The sequence below is a fragment of the Microcebus murinus genome, chromosome 24 (genome assembly GCF_040939455.1).
Source record: "Microcebus murinus isolate Inina chromosome 24, M.murinus_Inina_mat1.0, whole genome shotgun sequence".
In the NCBI taxonomy this organism is placed as follows: domain Eukaryota; kingdom Metazoa; phylum Chordata; class Mammalia; order Primates; family Cheirogaleidae; genus Microcebus; species Microcebus murinus.
This window is the reverse complement of record NC_134127.1, coordinates 22,299,890-22,314,770: the sequence shown is the minus strand read 5'-3', so window position 1 is coordinate 22,314,770 and position 14,881 is coordinate 22,299,890. Positions and strand designations below refer to the sequence as shown.

Sequence of the window (14,881 nt, the reverse complement as noted above, 5' to 3'; positions counted from 1 at the left end):
TCCTCAAAAAAGCTAAACGTAGAATTATCATATGACCCAGCAATTCCACTAGGCAAGAAAATGAAAAGCATATGTTTAAACAAAAACCCACAAAAAGAATGTTAACAGCAGTCTTACTCGTAATACCCGAAAGGTGGAAACAACCCAAATGTCCGTCAACTGAAGAATGGAAAAACTAATGAATGCGATATACACAAAACAATGGAATATGATTTGGCCATTAAAAAAAAAAGGAAGCTCTGATACCTGCTGCAAGGTGGATGAACCATGTAAACATTACGCTAAGTGAAGGAAATCAAAAACAAAAGGCCACATATTATATGGTTCCATGTACATGAAATGTCTAGAATAGGCAAATCCATGGATACAAAAAGTGGGTTCCTGGTTGCCAGAGGCAACCAGGAGTAGGGAGTAATGGGAAGTGACTGCTTAATGGGTACAAGGTTTCTTTTGGGGGTGATGAAAACGTTCTGGAATAAGACAGTGGTGATGGTTACACAACACTGCAAATGTACTAAAAGCCATTGAATTGGACACTTCAGAATGGTCGAAATGAAAATTTGTTGTTATGTGAATGTTGCCTCAATTAAAGAGAAAAAAGAAGAAGATGAAGAACAGCCGGGTGCAGGATAGTTTTCTTTCAGAGCCTCTAGAGGAAATGGGTAGAAGGAGCCTTACAGAGTCCTAGGCCGGCCGGATGGCGGCCGAGGTCAGATGACTGTGCACCTCACACAGCCAGCGCGGGGCGGCCCAACTCCCCACCCTGTCCTCCCTGCAGAGCTCCCTCGGAGTCGGAATCGGCCGTGCATGCTGTTTCTACACGCTCAAAAACAAGCCCAAACCACCTTCAAGACCAAGCACTTGCACACAAGACCGTTTTTGTGTGCAGCTTTTGACCTAAGCTACTAGGTTTTACCAGGGGCTACAACCAACTAAACTGAATTGTCCATCAGCTCCACCTGCCGATGCTTCTATTGTTGACCCGCATTAGTTTTATTTGCTTGAAGTCCATTACTATTATGGACTTGTATCTTCCCCTCCAAAATTCATATGTGGAAACCCTAAGCCCCAATGGGATGGTATAAGGAGGTGGGGCCTTTAAGGAGTGATTAGGTCAAGAGGGTAAACCTCCATGAATGGGATCCATGCCCTTATAAAAGAGACCCCAGCAAGCTCCTTCACCCCTTCCACCATGGGAGAACACAGCAAGAAGATGGCCATCTGGAAACCAGAGAGTGGCCCTCCCCGGGCACCGAATCTGCCAGCATCTTGATCTTGGACTTCCCAGCCTCCAGAATGGTGAGAGAGAAATGTTTGTTGTTTAAGCCACCCCATCTATGTTAATTTGTTGCAACAGCTTGACTGACTAAGACAATGATTTATATCAAGTAGAAAAAATCATATTGTCATCGCATTGCTCTAATCTTAGAAAAGCATGTCATTCATACTGTCAGAGTTGGCTTGTGTCCCAGTAATATTTGAAGACATTTTTTGTGTTTAAAAAAAAAAAAAAAAGATGGATAGAACATTACCAGTTTAGGGCACATGCACAAAGGCAAATCAGCAATCCATTATATATATAAATGGCTTCAAAGAATACATTGCAAAAAAAAAAAAAAAAAAAGCAGGCACTCCAAACTTTTTTTTGCAAGAGCTAGTTCTTCAGAGATAAGATGAGGAAAAAAATTAATATACAAAGCAATACAATGACTAAGAGGCTTTCTAGTCACAAGTCCTGGGTTCAAATCTTGCTTCTGGCTTTTCATTAGCAAGTTGCTGTACAAGTTTCTTTTACTTTCAGATGTTTCTTTTGCAAAGTAAGGACAACAGTAGCACCTACTTTATTGAGTCATTTTAGGATTAATAAGATAGTACATACAAAGCATTTTAGCACAGGGCTTAACCCATAGAAAATAGGGAGTTTAACAGGATATAAAATATTTTGCCTGCAAAACTAAATTGTACCTTTTTGTTTATTGCATATCTCTGGCGGTAGAACTAAGCAGCATGGAATTCTTTGTCAGAAGAAATACCGGACTGGGTTAGGAAATCTTGGTTCAAATCCTAGTTCGCACACTTACTAAATAGCAAGACCCTAGGAATTAGGTCAGTAAATATCACTAAATCTCAGTTTTCTTATTTATAGAAAAGGGAATAATGCTCATTTCAGAGGGTGTTGGAGCAAGTTTTTAAAATATCATATTCTAAGCATTCTCAAATGTATTATCTAGAATGTAAAAGCACATTCTGGAGTTCTATAAATGCTACATAAATAAGTTGCCTTTCCTGGTACAGGACTGCAGTGGCAGTGGACTGAGAGCAAGATACCTCCATCCCAGTCCTAGGACAGTCTCCTGGGTTCCAAGGGACAAAGCAGTGTTCTGGGCATGGCTTTGTTCACTTCTAGAATAAGGCAATGAAACAATCATTAGGTCTCTTCGAGCTCTGACATTTAATGATAGTATACACTGGGATCCATGATCGATTCTGACTTTCCCTTCTTTCTTAAGAAAGTAGAGAGGGGACACTTGCACCAAATGACACCTAAGAATGCCTCGCCTGTCTTTTACCAGGGCCGGAAAAACTGCCCCGCCCAGCCCCGACTCCCATGGCACAGAACCACGAGTTTGTGAACTCTGCCACATTACATATGCAGCTATGCAAAAGTCCTAGCCAGATGTTGTCACTGGTGGTTCAGTGACAGCAATTCTCTCTCCACCCTTAAGCTACACGGGAAAGATGATAAAAGCTTTTTAGCTGGTGAGAGCTTTGCTCTACCCAGGCCTAAGGCCCCAGGCTGGGGAAGCCCATCTCATCCCAGGTGGGTCTTCCGTTTGGGGATCCGGAACACACAAACGATCATATTTGCATTTCCTCTTTTGAACCAATAAGACCTCTAAAGTATCAAATGTATCAACCTCTAAAGCCTGGTTTTAGGCTCCCAGCCAAATCTCCATCACACATTCCACTAACCAGACATTCATTTTCGTTTCGTTTAACAAGCTAGTCCATTACCAAACAAGTGTCCCGGGGGGCAACTTGGGTATCAGTCATTCACAGGGAGGTAGATAACTTTAATCACTGGGATTTCTCTATAAAACTAAGATTAACACAAGGAAGGGATTCCGAATGGGAGAAGGGAGGTCAAAGAGGGGAAGAGTGGTTTTAGAGCCTATTGCCATTTGGAGGAAGAAAGATCTAGAAGGGGCATCCTGTGGGGTTGGGTGGGGATGGCACTGGACAGGAAGGAGGCGGCAGAGCACTGGGCAGCCAGGGCTGGAAGATGCTCAACATCAGGAGAGAGGGGATGGGGACACAGACAGAAGGGAACATCAGAAGGCATTTCACAGGCTCGGTGATGTCACCAAGTTCAGCAGCACTCTGCACCGTGCACTCACTGGCACCTGCCCTGGAGAAGAGGAGAATCACTCTATCCTGTGCAGCGTGTGTGCTGCTGGGAGAAAGGCCTGGAAGCCCTTTGGAAGGTGTGCTCATGATCCAGTATCCCTGGCTGCACTGCTGATTCTGGCTAAACCATGTGTGGGGTGGCACGGAGGAGGCTGAGGGACCCAGGGGGCACTGGCGAGGAAGAATTGGGCCAACAGAGTGGCCCTTCTGCATCTATTTCAGGAGGCTCAGAGTCCTTCACAACGGAAGTCCGGTCATCAATGGAACCTCACTGCAGCCCAAAGGGAAAAGAGAGGCATGTGATAGAAGCTTTCCTCATTCACATCCACTATACTAGCTCCTTCCCTTCCCCCAAACCTGACACCCCAGGTCAAGCCACACCCAGCTTTCTGGTGCTGACCTGCCCACGCTCTGCAGCACATCTCATTTAGCCAGTGCAAACGCATGCACTCAATCTCCCTCATGTCCCATGGGCCATGCGGCATCCAGGCTAAGGAAGCCTGTTCCCTCCCTTCCAAAACCTTGCCAGAGGAACAGCAGGACCCCTAGCGCAACAGGTGAGCAAAGCTGCTCCTGGCCATACATTAACAACACTTGTAAGTACAGAGGCCAGGGAGGAGGGAGGGTGTGAGTCGGGGGTCCCCGGGACCCGCTCGTTCTCTTCTCCCCTGCCTCTCTCTGTGCCAGGGCGTCTGATAGGAATGCACAGAGATGCTAGCAATCACTCAGTTCATTAGCTGAAAACTAAGTGGTGACCTCTCAATTCAGTCAAAATGGTGGCCCCAACCGCACATTTGGAAATCACCATTGTTATACACACATGTACACCCAATGCCTTTTCCCTCTTGTATAGACCTGAAATATTCAAACATTGCAAGCACCAATCCAGGCAAATGCTCTTAAGTCAGAAATGACAAAATCTCACAGAACAGCCCTTATGTGATAAGCTCAGATTAAAGGTGAAAATTCAGGGGGCACTGCAGAAAGGCCAAGCCAGAACAACTAAGCAACTGAGGCTATGTAGACCGCAGAAGCTGAAACTGTCTTGTTTGGTTGGGTTTGGTTGGGTATTTTTCTCTTCAAATCTCCCCCTCCATGTGCCCTAGGTCTACAATTTAAAATTTCTATTAAATTCAGGGAGTGTTCAAACAGGAAGCTCCAATGATCAAACATCTAAGCTTCTAAAAATGGACAAGAACAGAGATGCGTTATTTACCCCAGTGAAATCACATCTTTCAAACTTGAGTTTTAATTCACTGCCATCATTACAGGATGGCCATTATCAACCCTTGTCCCTGATCTGCCATTTTTTATACCATCTCTTTTTCATTCCCCAGTTCTTTTTCTGCTCCCTCTAGGACGTTAGAATTACCAGCACAACTTGCCATACATGAAGCTGCTCGCTCAACCACGATGCCAAAGGATCTCTATTCACGTAGGGAAGTATTTCACACCCAGTTTTCGGTACAAGTTACGTCATTAGAAACTTTTACTTCAATTGTTTGATCCCTTGGAACAAAGCTAGTTCTTTGGATGTAGGTTGTTCTTGTTGACCCCTAGTGAAATATGGATATGAGACACTCCCCTATAGGAATAAATTAGAGGACAGGGCTGGGAGGGTGCATATAAATTAAGCACTTAGTTGCCTCCCCTTTTGAAAATGACAGCAAATGAGTTTATCTTTCTTGGTTGGTCCTATGAAAGTCAAAAGCTGCAAAACTGCCCTGGGATGCATCCTGCATCAAAAAGGTCACATCATGCCCCCCACTGTTATCACCTCTGTCAACTCTTAATTGTTCTCTAACAGCTGTCAATGTGAGCACATAACCTGAATGTCCAATCAATGCTTCTGGAAGCCCTCAGTGAATGTGTGCAGACCACTCCCACTACTCTGGAAGCCCTTTGAAAAGAAGGAACCTCTTGAACTTTTTTTTTTTTTTTTTTTTTTTTTGAGACTCGAGTCTCACTTTTGTTGCCCAGGCTAGAGTGAGTGCCGTGGCGTCAGCCTAGCTCACAGCAACCTCAAACTCCTGGGCTCAAGCGATCCTCCTGCCTCAGCCTCCCAAGTAGCTGGGACTACAGGCATGTACCACCATGCCCGGCTAATTTTTTGTATATATATTTTTAGTTGGTCAATTAATTTCTTTCTATTTTTTTTAGTAGAGACGGGGTCTCGCTCAGGATGGTTTCGAACTCCCAACCTCGAGCAATCCGCCCGCCTCGGCCTCCCAGAGTGCTAGGATTACAGGCGTGAGCCACCGCGCCCGGCCTCTCTTGAACTTTTTATAACTATCCTTCGCTTGCCCTACCAGGCAAGGCACACAATAGATGTTCAATAAATAACCATTCATTGATTGATTTTCCATCTTCACCAAAGGGCGGGGGAGAGAAACCGAGAACAAGTATGAAAATATTCTGCACTGTGAAATTATCAATAGAGAGAGTAAGGATGTGAAAAAATTGCACCAAGATAAGGGTCACCCAGATGAATAAAAAATCATAGAGTGAGAAGACAACTGCACTTACAATGCCCACTGCTCATATTTCCCAGATGGTGACAAACATTTTCTGAAATTAAGGTTATGGTTAGCCAAATGGGCCTTCTTTGTTTCCCCATCAACACGGCAGAGGGGGGTTAATCTTCTTTGATTAAATGTGAGGGGTCCCTCCCCCTTGTCCTTTTTACCATTTGAACGCAACCCGGTTCCCAAAGTGGCTCGCACACAGCGGCAGGGGAGCGCTCCGGGGAGCCCCTGCCGAGACACTCAGCGGAACTTTGTTCTCCACATGGGCTATTTAGGAGCGTCCTGGTTTCCTCGGGTGACTCCACGGCCTCCCTCGCTCTTCTCAAGCTGCGAACAGGAGTCAAGGGTGGTGAGATCCTCCGAGGCGGTCCGGGGAGGCGCTGACCGTGGTGCTGGCCTCGGAGCTCGGATGTGCGCACAGAAGGCGCCCGAGGAGGTGCATCGGGAGCGGCCGCCCGAACCCCCGCCCCTCCCTCCCGACCCCCGGGGAGCCCGCGGGCCTTCCCGCAGACCCTCCCCTGCACGCTCCGAGCTGCATCAAAAAAGGGTGGGGCACCCAGCCACAGCTGCAATCGGAAGCCGCCCGGGAGGATTTAAGAAGAATGGAACCGCCCACCCCCTCCCAGACTACCCCACACCCCCAACCGGGATCGGCCCGTCCTTTCCGCCCACCCCCCACCTCCCAGGCTCTGGGAGCCGCGGGCCGCCTTTGTGGGCGCACGGCCGCCCACCGCCGAGCCCGAGCCTCGCCGCACCCTACGCGGGGAAGGGGCGGGCAGGGCGCGGTGCGCGTGCAGATGCGGGAGGCGACATTCAAGGCGGGGCAAGAAGGCGGTCGCGCCGGGGTAAGGGGGTGAGGGAGGGGCGATCCCCGCGCCCGGTCCTTCGTCTCCACCCCCCACCCCCATACCAACCTGGTCGTAGATGTTCTGCAGGGCTTCCTTGCCCGTGGCCCGCCGGATCTCCACCTTCCGAGCCGATTCAACAGATGGCTCCCCGCTGGAGCGACCGCCCTGCCGGGAGTACGGCGGCTGCGGGTCCGGGCCCAAGTGGGCGACGTCCCGCTGCTGAGCCACCACCTGCCCCGAGCCCCGGCCCACCGACAGCGAGTCGAAGTCGATGGTCTTGTTCTCCGAGGACCCTTCCACCGGGCAGAACATGCCACAGAATTTCTGCCGGGGCTTGGGGCTGCCCGAGCCCAGGTTCTTAAAAAAGGCAGGGACCTCTTCGTCCTCCGCCGCCTTCCCGGATTGCTTTCTCTCGGCCATGGCGCGGGGCTCGGGGAGGGTCGTCTCCGTCCGTCCGTCTAGGTCTCCCCCTCTGTGTGCACAGACCCCTAGCTGCTGCCGCGGCTGCCGCGCTCTGCCTACCGCAAGGTGTACAGAAAGGAAGGAGGGCTGGCGAGCCGGCGACCCACCCTCCCGGTCCCTCCCCCTGACCCCGCTTTCTCCCCTCCCTGCCCACGCCCCCGCAGCCACCGCGAGCTCTGGCGAGCGGCAAAGTTGGGTCTGGGAGGGCGGCCGCTGCGGCAGCGGAGCCGAGAGGCTGCCAGTTCCCGGCAGCGCCGCGAAGGGGAGGCGCGGGCGGGGCGGGGGCGGGGCACGGCGCCGGGGAGCCGACGGGAGGGGGGACCCGGAGGCGAGGAGAGGGGAGCGGTGCGCAGGGGAGGCGAGGAGAAGGGGGAAGGAGGGGAGGGCGGTGCCACCCCGAGCCCGCGCTCCGGAAGTGAAGCGGCCAGACCACCGGCTAATGGATGCTGAGCAGAGAGCCTGCTGACCGCTCTCGGCTCCAGGGTGAGTATGGGGCAGGGTGCGCGGGAGCGAGGACAAGAGGGCGCAGCCCCTGGCCCCGCGCCCCTTTCCCCTACCTGCCCGGCCCGGGCTCCTTTCCTCCACCGCATTGCGGAGGTGGGCCGGGGGGCGAGTGCGCATGGTGCCTGGAGCTCCCGCCCCCTTATTCTGGTAAGGGCAGATGCAGGGGAAAGGGGGACAAACTGGCAGGCGCCAGGACAGTTGGGGGCTGGGAAGGGGGCCGGCCCTGGGGATGGGCAAGGGGTCACGCAGGTAGCGCGGACAGAAGGGGCCAGCCGAGGCGCGGGACACCAAAGCTTCAGTTTGCCCACGCGTTTCGGTGGGCTGCGGGGAGCAGAGTGTGAAACTAGGAGGTCCTCTCTTAGTGCACGCACGGTGGTGGCGGTGGCTGCAGCGGGGGGCGCACAACATGGCGGGAAGACATGCAGAGGGGCGAAGCAAATCCCAGCCCTACTTGGTGACTTGTAGAGGGTGCAGACCCTCTATATTGCCCGAGGGCGCCATATGCAGTGTCCGCGCCACTGCGCCAAGAAGAGGCCAGGAGAGCGTCATGATTCAGTATCTTCCCCCCCACACACATGAAAACAAAAAGGTGGGAAGGAGAAACAGATCGAAGCCCACTCCCTAAATCGCCGGCGTTTCCCGAGCCCCGGGCGCCCCGCCTTGTCCCCACCCCGCTGGTGTTGCGCACTGCGCCACAGCCGAGAGGTTTCCCAGGTTGTCAGATGTTGCGGGCCTGGGGCGCCAGTGTGGGAGTGCACGGGGTGCGGGGTGGGGGGTAAGAGGTCTGGTGCCGGCTGGGAGTACCGTGGATCGTGTGGGGCCAAGCGGGGGAAAGGTGTGTAGGAACTTGGTGTGTACGTGCAGTAGTTCAGCCACGGCCACCGGGTTTGCGAGTGTCTAGGGGGCATTTTGATTTGCGTAGGTACTGCGATCTCCGAGGGTCCTTCATTGCCTATTCCCATCTCCTTGTCCTTAGCTCGTAGCATTCCCTGTCTCTGGTGGGTTAGAGCCCCGCCTCTCTTTACACAGTGGCAAAATCCCGCAGAAATGATGCCCATCCTTTGGCGGCTCGGGAGGGCGGTCTGGGCATGCTCAGTAACCAGGGTGGGTTCGGGCTAAGAGAGGCAGTTTAGCGCAGGGCAGTCGCTCAGGGCAGTGCAACCAAGGGTTTGGTCCCATTGTCAGCCCTTGCCCCAGGAAGGATTAAATGCGGATGCCTCCTCCCGCCCCAATTGTGAGAGCTACTTTGGTGAATAGAGTCATATTTGGAGGACAAGCAGTTACAGGTTGAAATCTGAGAAAAGGATCTCCAGCTAAGAACGGGAGAAGGAAGATGAATATACACGTGCAGGTGTTGAGAGGATCCCAGAGGGGTTTTTTGGACTTAGCATCAGATGTGCTTCGAGTTTGAATAAAGCGCTTCCACATGAATTACATCATTTCCTACCATTGGCAGCCCTGTGAAATGAGTGCTTTATCCGCAGGGCTTTCCAGGTTAGGAAACTGAGATTTAGAGAGATTGGGGTGCATTGCCTGAGGTCAGGTATTTATTCTACTTAAGTGACCCAACAATTCCCGTGGGCATCTTCCACCTCAAAGTCTGCCTCCTTCTCCAGCTTGTGCTGTGGCCCCCTTTATGTAAAAAAAATACAAGGTTCTTACTTTTTTTTTCATATCCAAATATTTCCATCCGGTGCCCTATTACATATCAAGGGCGTCTCACTTGCCATCTTTTTATTTGAAGGTCGCATTTCAGGTAGGGAGGGATTGCCTTTGGGAGGAAGAGCCATCTAAAGGTAGCCTAATTTTATCGTGACAGTTATTATGTAGACCTTAGAGATATTTCTTCCTGGGCATTCAAGGCCTTTATACATCCCATGTTTCCTCTAAATATTCCAATGGGAAGGAAAGTTGACTCCATATTTTGGAAGGGAACAGTCAGAAGTGGGCAGTCTCCATCCCTGGGGCTGCCGGCATGGGGGGAAGCAGCATTTGTCCTCCTGACCCTCTGCCACCCCTGGTGCCATCAGCACCTCCCGGAAGACTCGGGAGATGTGCCCACAGCAGCAGCAGCTGCTAATATCCCTGCAGGTTGGCATCTGTGGCATAGGGACCCCATTTGGACTGATGGGGATTTTCAGCCAAGGAGAAAATGGTTGTAGCCCCAGCACACTCCACAAACATAACTGGAAGCTATTACAAGATCGTCCCTTTTCAGGTTTTCCCAATCCCCAAAGGCCCTCCAGAACCGACTCCTTAACAGATGTGTTTCCTCCCTTTTTCTTTTTTCTCCAGTGACCTGTTCAAGTGCTGGGAAGAAAGTGATAGTAACTTGCTATTCATAGCAAAAGTAGTACCTAGTTGTGCATTCACAAAGCCTCACCAGACCCCTAGCAAAAGAGAATTAATTCATAATTTCAAATTTAACTTATTTGGCCCTGAGGTTTTTTTTTCCTAATTGATATACCCCTGTGAAATTATTTTGAAATGTTTGAGCGATTCTTAGATATTTTTAATCAAATAACTGAAGCAGTTTAATATTGTTTAGTGGAATTGTGAAGGACTGCCATATTTTCAAATGAGTGAAACATAAAGACATGTTACTATTTATTTATGTGTAACAGGGCACTTGGCTTGACTGGAGCTGATGTGGACACGCCATTGTGTGGAGGTGGGGGGCATCTTCCTGTGTTGGAAGCTTCTTGACTCGCAAGGAACATTCCAGAACACCTGAACAGGTATCTAGCCACGTCTCCTGATTTCATCTTTCACATGGCAAAGATCTTGACTCCTGTCACAGCTGGGGCCCAGACGTTAATCAACGTGTCTGACAAGTGCATGGTGGGGAAGCCAGATTTCAGTGGGTCCCCAAGAGAAAAAAAATCACAGTAAGCAGAGAAGGGGTCCAACAGAGTAGGACAGACACAGCACAGTGTGAGGCAGGACCCCGGGCTGTCTCCAGTCCCATCTCTAACTAGAGCTCTGATGCTTCCTGGAAAGGCGGGGCTGTGTGGTAAAACTGAACGTTGTCTCCCTAGGGCTCCAAGCCGCCCCGCTGGGAGGCTTCTTTGCAAGAGTTCCAGGTGCCAGAGTGGAAGGCATCTTTCCACCGACTGGACAGAGGCAAAGCATCGGAGACCAGGAGATCGTACAGGCAGCTGTCCCAGGTGCCTTGGTGGACAGTCAGAGCAGGGTGAGCACACGTGGCTGCCAGCATCAGTGACAGAGACAGCAGCAACCAGACTGCAGAACCCAGACACAAGCCACCCACTTTGGGTCAGGTCTAAAGACACACTGGGAAGTGCTGAGTTCTTGCCCCTGGGAAGGTAAGGGTCACTGGTCCAGAAAACGTGAGGCTGTCTTGGAGTGACCTAGCCTGGGACTCATTCCCTGGTGGATAGGCTTAGAAGCTCATCGAGGGTATTTTTGATCCTAAGGCAGTGCACATCGCACTCACTGGTCCTGTAGAGTCAGAGTGAGTGAGGTCGTGGGACAATGGCACTGGCACTGCTGGAAGACTGGTGCAGGATCATGAGCGTGGATGAGCAGAAGTCGCTGATGGTCATGGGGATACCGGCGGACTGCGATGAGGCTGAGATCCAGGAGGTCCTTCAGGAGACGTTAAAGTCCCTGGGCAGGTATCGACTGCTTGGCAAGATATTCCGGAAGCAGGAGAATGCCAATGCGGTCTTGCTAGAGCTTACAGAGGACACTGATGTCTCAGTGATCCCCAGTGAGGTTCAGGGGAAGGGGGGTGTCTGGAAAGTGATCTTTAAGACCCCTAACCAGGACACTGAATTTCTTGAAAGACTGAACCTCTTTCTAGAAAAAGAAGGGCAGACAGTCTCGGGTATGTTCCGGGCCCTTGGGCACGAGGGGGTGTCTCCAGCCACAGTGCCCTGCGTATCCCCAGAGCTGCTGGCCCACTTGGTGGGGCAGGTGATAGTGCACGCCCCCCAGCCCCTGCTGCCCATGCGATACCGGAAGCTGCGGGTGTTCTCGGGGAGTGCTGTGCCAGCCCCCGAGGAAGAGCCCTTTGAGATCTGGTTGGAACAGGCCACTGAGATAGTCAAAGAGTGGCCGGTAGCAGAGGCAGAAAAGAAAAGGTGGCTGATGGAAAGCCTGCGGGGGCCTGCCCTGGACCTCATGCACATAGTGCAGGCAGACAACCCATCCATCCGCATGGAGGAGTGTCTGGAGGCGTTTAAGCAGGTGTTCGGGAGCCTGGAGAGCCGCAGGACCTCCCAGGTGAGGTATCTGAAGACGTACCAGGAGGAAGGGGAGAAAGTGTCAGCCTATGTGTTACGGCTAGAAACCCTGCTCCGCAGAGCGGTGGAGAAACGGGCCATCCCTAGGAATATAGCCGACCAGGTGCGCCTGGAGCAGGTCATGGCGGGGGCCAGCCTGAACGAGATCCTGTGGTGCCGGCTTAGGGAGCTGAAGGATCAGGCCCCGCCCCCCAGCTTCCTGGAGTTGATGAAGGTGATACGGGAAGAGGAGGAGGAGGAGGCCTCCTTCCAGAATGAGAACATCGAAGAGCCTGAGGAACAGGTTGGCTATGACCGCTGGGACAATGAAGGAGACCACTAAAGTCCACCTGGGAGTAGGACTCTCAGCCAGTCCGCCTGGGGGACATTCACTCTGCTAGGCTAAGACCTTCTCAATGTATTTTTCTTTAATATGAAATATTAATTAATTATTATGGGATATTAATGAGTTTACTTAATTCAATATGAGATTGAAATCAAGGCATTCTAGCCCATTCTTGATTTTTCTTCCTAAGAAAAAAACACTTGGGAGATCTTAGACCCTAGGTAGATTATTAATCAACAAAAGATTAAATTCCAAATATCAGTAAGCATGAAAGGAATCTAAAACACTGTACTTCCAGTTTCCTTTAAGTACTCCCAAATAAGCCAAAGTTTACCATACCATAGAAGAAAAAATTGACGTTTGAAAAAAAAAGAATCTTTTGTAATAATGTTTACAAATGAAGCTGTTCCGACTTGACAGGTATTGTTCTTTCTCCAATCAGCAAATTCTCTCTTAAGTATCTAGCATTGTGAGACACCATATGAGGAGTTACAGACCACAGCTAAGATCTATGGTTAAGCAGCTATAAACCTATAGAACAGGCCAGGCCCTCAGGGAGGTTCCAGTCTCCATAAGCAGATGGCCTAGACTGGTGAAAGGGTAACTAACCCTTTGTGTAAGTAAGTTCCTAACTCACATAGACATGTCATCACTCAACGAATAGGATCATCTCTGCCTGTAGGTTTCTTTCTTCTCTCACCTGGGAAGTGTTCCCCCTCCCCCCTCTGCTAGGTGTCGGATAGATGGTTCCAGAGCTAGGTGCTGTGTCAGGCCCTGAAGACACAGATGACATGGCCTAATCCCTGCTTTCAAGAGGTCCCCAAAGAAAGGGTGGACACAAAAGGACAGTACGCATGGGAGGGGGCATGTGCGGGACAAGTTTGGATTTAGTGAATGGGCCGGTGTGGTTAGGAAGGTTTTAGAGGCGGCAAAAGGCAGAGAGGAGAGGAAAAGAACTCACATTTATTGAGGGCCTACTATGTGCAAGATGTTTCATGCGTATCCCGTGAGTGTGTACAGCAATCCTATTGTGGTATAATTTTGCTCTTTATAAAGGGAAAGAAATTGAAGCTCAGATGGATTAAGTGGTCTCAACACTCAAATGCTGAGAAGTGGTAGAGTCTAGACAGAAGCCCAGAACTCTCTGACAATGACACACAATAATCCACTCTCCACCACTGTAATGGCTTTCAAATTGTGCTCCACAGTTCTGCAGAGATTTTTCATCAGTGTCATCTTCAGAATGTATTTTAAACTCTTTAAATCTCTAATAAGTAGCAAGTAGACTCAAATGTGCTGATAACCAAATTTTAACATGCTAGTATTCACCAACAGGTTTGCTTTTATTTCCAAATTGATTCACTTTGTGCAGACCTTGGAATAATGCTTCCCTTATGGTATCTGTACACGTATCCACACTACTCTTAATTGTTCATAGATTTAAAAAGTTGCAGCACTTCATGGGCATTTAAATCCGGCCTGTGCATGTCATGTAAAGTGTGCTAGCACAGCATAAATGAGCACCATCCAGTTACGTGATAGGCAAAGCTCTGACACAGTTGACGTATGGTCTCGTGGTAGATTTGTGCGGACTATAAGCAAGTTGCTTAGCTTCTCTAAACATCAGGGTCCTCATCTGAAAAATGAGACGATGAGAGTACAGGATTGTTATTAGGATCAAATGGCATGGTGCCTTTTGAGCACTTTGCATGGTGTCTGGAACAGAGAAGGCCCTCGCTACGTTGAGGCTCTTACGGTTTTCATGATGCTTACTGCCTGCACAGTGCATGCCCTCTGACAGTTGTGTAGTCACAAGTAAATACAAAATCTTCCAGTCGGGTTGTGATGCCATTGCATTAGAAACCACGTCAGCTCCTATTGTAAGTCTCAGTGCTTGTCGTCTTTTATATTTGCGATGAGTATTACAGCAGTTGTTGATAATTGTTAGAGATTCGAGTTGAAACAATAATTTCTTCTTTCTAGTTGTGGGTCAGTTTAACCAGAGACTACCCTGTAATTTAAGAAAAGCATTTTTTTAAGAAAAGCTATCATTTGTGATTGTTTATCTTCCTAAATTATATTTTCAATACTGTTTGGCCAAAGTGATGCAATTGTTGGCCATTACACTGATTTAATGTGTTTTTCTGTTTGTGAAAATGGCCTTGTTGTTGTCATTTATTGACAGTATGCAAAGTAAAATGTTATAAATGTGAAGTTATAAAATAAATATATGCTAATAAAATCCTGAGTTTTTTCTCATTCCTATAGTATGGCCTCTATAAGCTATTGCTTGAAAAAGGAACTTTTCATTACTAAAAATTTGTGAGAGATAAGTTTAGAAAATCAAGCTAAAGCCAAAAAGGTCTTGAACTTCTCTAGGCAAGAAGTTGAAAACAAAATGCTAGAATGAGAGTACTTGGGCTATGTCTCCAGGGATAAGAGACAGCTCAGCCCACCCATCATCGATGTCCCTTTTAAAACACACAAAGACAACAGATGGAGACCACTCCCCTTGGAGACTGCCAGCACATTTGCTTGGGA

The 14,881-nt window shown here is 49.5% G+C and overlaps 2 protein-coding genes across 2 annotated transcripts in view; one reads left to right on the top strand and one right to left on the bottom strand.

Moving 5' to 3' along the window:
- DPYSL2 (dihydropyrimidinase like 2) overlaps nucleotides 1–7,283 on the bottom strand; it is a 100,046-nt gene extending 92,763 nt beyond the window's left edge. The window contains exon 1 of the mRNA XM_012775349.2: nucleotides 6,848–7,283. Within this exon, the coding sequence (XP_012630803.2) occupies nucleotides 6,848–7,201 (354 nt within the window). The 5' untranslated portion in view covers nucleotides 7,202–7,283. The remainder of the gene's footprint in view (nucleotides 1–6,847) is intronic.
- A 327-nt stretch (nucleotides 7,284–7,610) lies between these two features.
- On the top strand, nucleotides 7,611–14,598 carry PNMA2 (PNMA family member 2). Its single transcript, XM_012775346.3, has 3 exons — nucleotides 7,611–7,726; nucleotides 10,372–10,485; nucleotides 10,786–14,598. The coding sequence occupies exon 3, from the start codon at nucleotides 11,243–11,245 to the stop codon at nucleotides 12,335–12,337; it is 1,095 nt and encodes a 364-aa protein (XP_012630800.1). The 5' UTR covers nucleotides 7,611–7,726; nucleotides 10,372–10,485; nucleotides 10,786–11,242; the 3' UTR covers nucleotides 12,338–14,598.
- The last annotated feature ends 283 nt before the right edge of the window (nucleotides 14,599–14,881 follow it).